This window comes from Bison bison, unplaced genomic scaffold (genome assembly GCF_000754665.1).
Source record: "Bison bison bison isolate TAMUID 2011002044 unplaced genomic scaffold, Bison_UMD1.0 scf7180017864516, whole genome shotgun sequence".
NCBI classification, from domain to species: domain Eukaryota; kingdom Metazoa; phylum Chordata; class Mammalia; order Artiodactyla; family Bovidae; genus Bison; species Bison bison.
Genome location: NW_011495069.1, coordinates 8,792,891 through 8,801,199, shown reverse-complemented (window position 1 = coordinate 8,801,199; position 8,309 = coordinate 8,792,891). Strand labels below are relative to the sequence as shown.

The 8,309-nt window shown below is 44.5% G+C and overlaps 1 protein-coding gene across 1 annotated transcript in view; it reads right to left on the bottom strand.

Moving 5' to 3' along the window:
• Positions 1–693: 693 nt before the first annotated feature.
• The window catches only part of LIN28A (lin-28 homolog A (C. elegans)), an 11,294-nt gene continuing 3,678 nt past the window's right edge, over positions 694–8,309 (bottom strand). Inside the window, exons 3-4 of the mRNA XM_010830103.1 lie at positions 1,638–1,822; positions 694–910 (exon numbers count right to left, since the gene is read on the bottom strand). Of these exons, the coding sequence (XP_010828405.1) occupies positions 694–910; positions 1,638–1,822 (402 nt within the window). The remainder of the gene's footprint in view (positions 911–1,637; positions 1,823–8,309) is intronic.

Sequence of the window (8,309 nt, the reverse complement as noted above, 5' to 3'; positions counted from 1 at the left end):
ACAAGATACGTCATTCGCACACTAGTGCAGTTGGCATCCTGGAGAAAGTGGGACCCAAGGTACAGTCACCCAAGGCAGCAAATAAATAAAATTGAGTTGGCCCAGAATGGGGTGAGAGTGAGCTTAGAAGCAGCAAGTCTCAGCTGTTCCCTCAATCACCCCTTTACCTGTCATCATAACCCATTACTTGGGACAGTTCTTAGCATTCTGTCCCAAGAGGGGGTTATGAGGAGAGAAGACGAGGAAAACCCTGCCGCCCCCCTGAGATGTTTCCTCCCATGGAATGTAGTGGCTTGTTGGTTGGGTCCATCAATCTGTTCTCTTCTTAATCTTTACACTCTGATACGGGAAATATTATTCCACAATCTTCTTTAAGAGTAAAACAACTTCCCTACCCAGGCCACTTTCAAAAGCTGGAGATTCTGGGGGTGGAGACTCAGATAAAGCATGCAGGGAGGGTTAACCCTCAAAGCCCTCATATGCATTTGGAAAGAGCTAATTGGAGTTTCTTTGCCTCACCCCTTCTTCCCACCAAGAGGGAAGAGGGGGTGATGCTGTGGACTCCAGCCTCAGATATATGGCAGTGCCAGCTGCCCCCTACCCACCCTGTCCCCACTTTCTCCACTCTGCCGATTGATGCCTGCTCCTCAAAGCTTTCTGATCACAAAAGGATAGCCCCCACCCACTGTGGCTTCAATTCTGGGCCTCTGGGAGCATGGCAGAGCTATGGACCTCTTCTTCCTCCTCCCGAAAGTAGGCTGGCTTTCCCTGGGAGCTGGGAGCTTGCTGGGCCTTCAGTGGGCACGAAGCTACCATATGGTTGATGCTCTGGCAGAAATGGCACTTCTTGGGCTGCGGTGGCAGTTTGCATTCCTTGGCATGATGGTCTAGACCTCCACAGTTGTAGCACCTAGCATCAAGCAAGATAGTAAAGTTGAGAGGAAGGCGTGAGACGAGATCACAGTGTTTCCTGAGTGAGGACCCCTGGGCTCTGGTTTTAGTTGTAACTTTGGATCCACTTCCCTTCCTGGAGACCAGTTTCCCCACTTACAAAAGGGGTATATGACTAGATATCTGAGTCTTTTCCAGGCCTGTAATATCTAGATGGCAGCTCGAGATTCATGACAAATTGAAAATACCAAGAATGGAAATCCTGGACCTCAACTGAGAACTACCATACCCTTAAAATCAGTACCTCTCATTCATTAAAATAGAGAAGAAATTAAAGGGCCAGAATCTGTTTGCACACAGAACTAACATGAAAGAAACCAGTCATTTGGAGATGAGGTGAAGAAGCAACAGCTACAGATGTACTGTCTTGGCCTCACCACATACACTTTCACATCCATGGTCTCCTTTAGTTCTAAAGTAGCATGTGAGGTTAGGATCACAGTCCCCATTTAGCAATCAAAGCTAGAGCTCCCAGAACCTAATTACTTATCAAGTAGAAAAGTAGGTCATGAAGTACCCTCCACACATACATACCACCCTCTCTTTGCCTCCCACATCCAGATGTTGCCAGGGACCACAGGCTTCGCTTTATCTTTGGCATCTGGTCCAACCAAGAAAGGGAGAGCAAGAATGGAAGAGTGCTCATCATCCCTACCAACCCACAGAAGCTGCCTTCCAGTCCATACCTGTCTCCCTTTGATCTGCGTTTCTGCATATTCTTCCCTTTGGGCCGCCTTTCACTCCCAATACAGAACACCCCCCCAGGGCCGGTGACTCGGATAGATTCCAGGCCCTTGGCGGACTTCTTAAAGGTGAACTCCACGGCCTCCCCCTCCTTCAGGCTCCGGAAGCCCTCCATGTGCAGCTTACTCTGGGGGAGAGAAGCATGGTAGATTTTAGTGTTAGTCTTCATTATTATACCCCAAACACCAAAACCTGCATACACATGTTCCTCTAAGGTTGGAAGAGTAAGGGTGTAACATTTCCATTTTATTGGTAAAGCCACTGTGATTGGAAGAGTCACCACATTTAGAACAAGAAATCTACGTCACATAAGGAACAATCACTATGTAAACAGATGCCGTAGCACTTTCTGCAGCTATTCTCATGGGAGGTTCCCAGTAAGATAAACAGCGGGAAAAACCGTTAAACATAGCATTTATAGGAAATCAACCAGTGTAAAATTGTAAAATATAAAGGAACAGGCCTATACACTTAAAACATGTCAGTCATGAAAGACAAACCCCTACGAAGTAAAGACACTGAGTGCCACACATGATTCTGATTGGCTCTTAGAACAGCAGAAAATATTAGAAGAACTGACAAAATTTGCACGTGGAATGTAGGCAAATGTGTTAAGTTCCCTAATTATGATCATTGTACTGAAGTTACCTAAGAGAAGAGCCATATTTTAGAAAAAAAAAATGCTGAAATATTGTAAAGATAAAGATGCTTGAAAAGAAAGCAAATAGTACAAAATGTTAACAATTGATATATCTGGGTAAACGTTATATGGGAGTTTTTCATACTATTCTTGCAACCTTTCCTTAATTTTGAAATTACATCAAAACAATGTCACTGAAAGTCGAAGGGAAAAGACAGTATGACCCAAGCAGACAGATCAGTGAATTAGAAGAGAAAATCTACTGGAAGATCCAAGAGTAAGTGCAGAAATCAGCAGGTGAGGAAAAGAATTCCATAAATAGTACTATTGAGAAACCAGTTATCCACTAGAAAATGAAGCCAGAAATTTATACTTTGCATCATATGTATGCAAAATATTTTGGAAAAATACCTAAATTGATAAACCTATAAAAAGTTACTATGAATCAATATGAAAGACTCACAGAACAGAATAATTTACAGGAGGGCCTAGCATGATACATATATTCAATATCTCACTGGTTCAAAAAAAAAAAAACAAAAACAGGAAACAAAAATACCATTAAAGCCATTCAAAAGAATGTAATGTAAAGTCCTTGCTTTGTTCACTGCTGCATTTTGTCACCTAAATAATGCCTAGCACATTTTGGATGAATTAATGAACAAGGAGGTAGGCATTAATTATATAACTTGGGAAGAGAATCAAATTTTTAAAGGAATAGACTTCAAATACCATGTGGAATGATCTCACTGAAACACTGCTTGTTTGAACCAAAATTTTAAAAGAAAAAAAGGAGTTATTCAAACAGTTGAGTGGCAACACCAGGGTCAGAAGAACCCAGAGTTCTGGAATGGATAGCCTATTTCACTTTGCCATTTTCTGCATCAATAACACATTAGTGAATGACAGCCTCTCCCAGACCCTGTACAAAACAGACTTCATTATAGATATCTTCCAAAATATCCAAAGAACATGTCAAATATGTCAACAAGGTGTAGTCCTTGTTGAAAATGTGGTTCAGAAGCAAAAGGGATCACCATGTACCTAGTCCTGGCTTGAGGCCTCTTATGGTGTTGCTGGCAGGGGTGGGGCAAGGTGGCTATTTCAGACTGGGACTTAGATGAAACATGCTCTTTTGCCAGATGAGATCCCAATTCCTCAGTCACATTTTTAATTTAGATGGTATTGCTTAAGACAAAACTTCCACTGAGGTAATTAAGAGCCTAGGCTCAGGTGTCGGATACATCCTGGTTCATGAAATACTGATTCCACCAATTTCTGGCATTGTGTTTGATCTTGGTGAGTTACACTCCTCTGGGTCTCAGATCTTTCAGACAATGGGATAACAGTAGCTATTTACCTAAAGTTTTAATGAAGATTAGGCAGGCAGGACATATGCTCAATAAATATCAATGAATGAAATATTCCAAGGGTTTGGGATCCTCTCCCTTCTTAATCACATAGAACAGCCAGGGTTGTGATGACTCACTCCCTTCCCTCAATCTGAATGTGGAGCGTTAAAGCAGAACATTAAAACATTTCAGAAAGGTGAAAATTCTTTCCTCCTCCCAGTTGCATAACCACCACCCTGAATTTGATGTTAAATCTGACGTGTCTCTCTCTTATTGAGCTAGGACAAGCCAGTGAGTCAGGAGACGCTGGAGGATCCAGACCAAGAGCATTCTTGACCCAGGTAAACTCAGCTTCTCCCGTTTGCCTAGTGGGCTCTTAGGGTGGAACACTCCCACTTCTGTCTGTGATCAGCAGATAGCTAAGTGATTAAGAGCAAAGGTTTAGAGTCCTACAGCCTATCCCCGCTTTCTGTGTTAGCCTACAAAATGGAGTAAATACTAATTTTATGGTGGTGCTGTGAGATTTTATGCATGAAAAGTAGTTAACACATTGCCTGCCACATATAAATCCCAAGTGGCAATTATCACCAACCTTTTCAAATGGGATGAGGGCAGGGTAACGGTGAGAAAGAAGTGTCAAAAGACCCAGCATTTTAATCCTAGTTTTTATCGCTAACTAGCAGTGGAAACAGAAAACTATCCCTTCTCTGAGCTCCAGTTTACTGAGCACCGCAATCTTCTGCATCTACACCTTTCAAGGCTTACTGTGAGAATCAGAGGATAACATAAATGGGGACATGTGAAATCGACTAGTCCTTTTAGTTCACCTACTCTATCACTGGAGAATTTGAGGTCAGCTTAAGACCATCTTTTCCTTTGAAAAGATAAAGGGAAAAAAAAATCCCTGTGGGCACCTCACCATAATCAGCCAAGATTTAGACTGGTGGTCTCCAGGGGTGGCTCCTTGGCCCCCCCACCCCACCCCTTTCTAAAACACATAGTTTGAATTCCTCTCTTATCAGATAGGTAATCAGCGTGCAGCCCCACTGAGCCTGCCTCACAGGGTCTGCATCAGAAAGGAGCCTGAAATTCTTGCTACCACCCCCCACCCCACCAACCACACACAAAGCAGGGCCTGGGCCCCGCCCCGCTCTCCATCCCCTCCAAAAAAGAAAAGACCTGGGGGGGGGGAGGGGCAAGGCCTGAGCTCCCCCAATAGAGCCCTGCTTCGGGAAACAAAGAGTTGACACTGGTTGGTTCTGGTGGTCAGATTCCTGGAGTTCCAGAGGATGCAGATTCCCCCTTGACCCCCCCATCACACATTTACCACATTCACCAGTTCCTTCCTTCCTCTCCATGTAGGGGGTTATGGTCACGGTGAGAGCAATGGACACTGACACCTTTCTTTCCTAGTCAAGCTTGCTGACCAGCCAAAGCCACCACCAGCAGCCATCTTTCCTTCTGACCTACCCTCCCACCCTTCCAGGGCCTCCAGTCAAACCTTTTTTTTTACTGAGGGGCCCAATTAGGGTCCTTTATTCAGATAAATTATATTATAGGTGGGAGGGCTGCCGCCGTCCCATCTTCCTTTTCCCCTTGTCTGTGCAAGGTAGGAGTGTGGGTAGCCTGCAGTGGAGGAGAGGGGAAGATGGTATTTAATCAGACAGAAAACAGTTATAGGAGGCATTTTTTTTTTTTTTTGGATGGCAGGGAAGGATGGGCCAGCTACAGCACCAAGGCCTTCTGCACCCCCAGTACCTCACCGCTGCCTTTGTAAGTCATAGAAGGGACCTTATGGGTCACTCAGGGAATGTGGAGTAAAAAACTCACAGCAAGCCGAGTTTCCCTCAGCTTGCTCTGTGAAATTTGGATAAATAAGCTCTGGTTCTATAATTATCTGTAATTGATCAAAGCTTGGGTTTATGGTTTTTCTGCAATATCCAGCACCATTCTGGCTCAAGACTACCTAGAGTATGGCTATAACCCTCAATTCTAGGTGCTTAGCAGTGCACAACATTTGCAGAAAAAAATCTAAGTTCTCTACTGTCCAAAATGACTAATATGTACTGATGCTTACTATAGGCTAAGTAGTTTTAAGCATGTCACATGCTATAACACATGTGACCTTCACACCAAGCTTTTTATCATGCCCCCTGCTGAATTCATGGAGGCAGAGGGGTTAAGCACCCTGCCCAAACTTATAGTGTGAAAGCCCTGAGCTGACTTTGTATCTAGTGCTCTGCAATATAATGCAAGGCGCATAGACATTTTAAAACCTTCTAAGAGCCACGCTGAAAAAGTAGAAAGCAATTTAATCTTAATGAGTTAGTCCTGAGGTGTCCTCACAGTTCAACCCAAGCCTCATTCCTAAAGGGAACGTTTGGTAGGAGGTAGGAAACCAATGGGTTCTATCAGAAGCAGTTTATTTTGTCAGGGAGAATGGGGAAAGAGATCTACCCAGAACCAAAGGCTGCCAGCATACACCCCTCACATCCCTTTGGCTCTGACGCAGCCAGGACCACCTGTTCCTGCCTGGAATTCTCCACCAGATGGTGCTGCTCATCAGCCTGTCTGCACCCAGGTAGCCGGAGGGAGACTGGAGGAGAAGAGAGGAAGGAGCCGCAGTGTTCTCAACTCTGCACCTAAGAATTCACCTAGAGTGATCTTCCCAGCTCCTTGGGACGGGCATCTTCTCTGTGATCCTGAGGAAGATGGAGTTACAGGGGGACTGAGCTCTGATGAGGATCCAACCCAGGGTAGGTCCTGATAAAGATGGGGCTGTTCCCTCCCCACCACCCCCACTCACCCACTCAAGAAGTGAAGAAAAGATCCTGGAGTTTTTAACCAGAAGCCCAGTTGCTCTTCTGCTCTGTTGACAAAAGCCATTTACTCTCTCTTTACTGGTCTGAACTAAAGAACTCCAAGCTGAGTCTGTACTAATTGCATACTATCCTGGAAAGTTTTCTTCTCCTCCTTCACCTCCTTTGACCTTCCAGATATAACACTGATAGCAGTTGCTATGCTTGCCTGCAGGAAGAAGGGAGGGGTGATGTGCCTCAGGCTGTTTCTCAAACAAAAAAACCCCACCAAGGAATTGCCACAGGCTGGAGAGTATGATAGTTTTGATAGATGGATTAGGAATGTTCCAGCAACAACCTTGCCCTGGAGAAAAATCAATGAAAATCATTTACATGGCATGTAGTGCCACTAACCACAAGCTTTGCTCTGGATGGTGGCACAGCCTTTACTTGGAACACTTCTAGAAAGTATGTCTCTTCACTAACAGAAGGACTCAAGATCTCATGATGCTCAAATTAACTCACATGCTTTTCAACCAACTTCCTGAAAAAAACCCACTCATTTAAAAAATCCTTTCTAGAGGAGTGAACGACCATGGCTGTAGCCTGCCAGGCTCCTCTGTTCATGGGGATCCTCCAGGCAAGAATACTGGAGTGGGTTGCCATTTCCTTCTCCAGGAGATCTTCCTGACCCGGGAAGATCAAACTTGTGTCTCCCGCATTGCAGGCAGACTCTTTATCCTCTAAGCCACCAGGGAAGATGCTCTGGAGGAGTGGAAGGAAAACAAAACACTTTCCTTTCCTGATGGTCCAGTGCTTAAGACTCCTCACTTCTACTGTAAGGAATTCGGATTCGATCCCTGGTCAGGGAACTAAGATCTCCCATGCTTCATGGCCTAATTAATTAATTAAAAATAAAATAATAACCTTTTAAAAATTCCCTATTAAGATGGAAAAGAAACTAATGAATGACCCTTCAACCCATGGCTTCCATATCCTCTCTGGAGCTGTGATCAGCTGGAGTGGATCAGCTGTGATCCACTATCACTCCACAAATTTTCATGGTGTTTTTACTGAGTGCCAAGCCCTCTTCAGGCCCTGGTCTGGAAAGACAGCAACCATCAGTTCACATTCTCTCCCTATCTCCAAGCTTTTGGTCTGGAGGAAGACCTGCTGACAAGGACCCCCAACTGTGAGTGCACTCTTGATTTTTCAGGGGCCCCTTCGTTCCTCATACTCCTTTCTTCAGCCCACCAAGTGCATACTAGAAAACTAACCAGACTACTAGTCCCTCTTTTCAAAGTGTTCAGCTTAGAGGAAGAGTTAAGAGAAGTACATTAATACCTAAACATAAGGAGGGTGATCAGAGGCACTAGTAAGGTTATAAACCAGGTAGGAAAGATCCCTTCACATTCTCCCTGCCCCCAAACCCGAGTCTTAATCTAGACCGGACTGAAGTTGCTCTCACCACCCCCACTCATCCTTTTCAGAGAAAGCAGGCCACGTGGCTTCAGCAGTTTCTTGGTACTGGAAAATTTCTTCTCTTAACCCAAACTTGGTGCCTCAGTTAAATTTGGACTCTTTTGCCTCCAAGCATTCTAATACAGCATTTTAGCCAGAAAGCTATTTTAAACAGATTTGAGTTCCAAAGAGCTGTGGGGAAAAACAGGGGACCTTTTCCTGATTTTCAACTTTTGCACATCTGGGGGGGTTGGGAGTTGGAAGCACAGGAAACAGGAGGTTTCTGTTAAAATGGCCAAAACTTTCTAAATGGCCATGGAGAGTTGAGGTTTCTTAGTCCTTCTCAGGCTACCAGGAGACAGT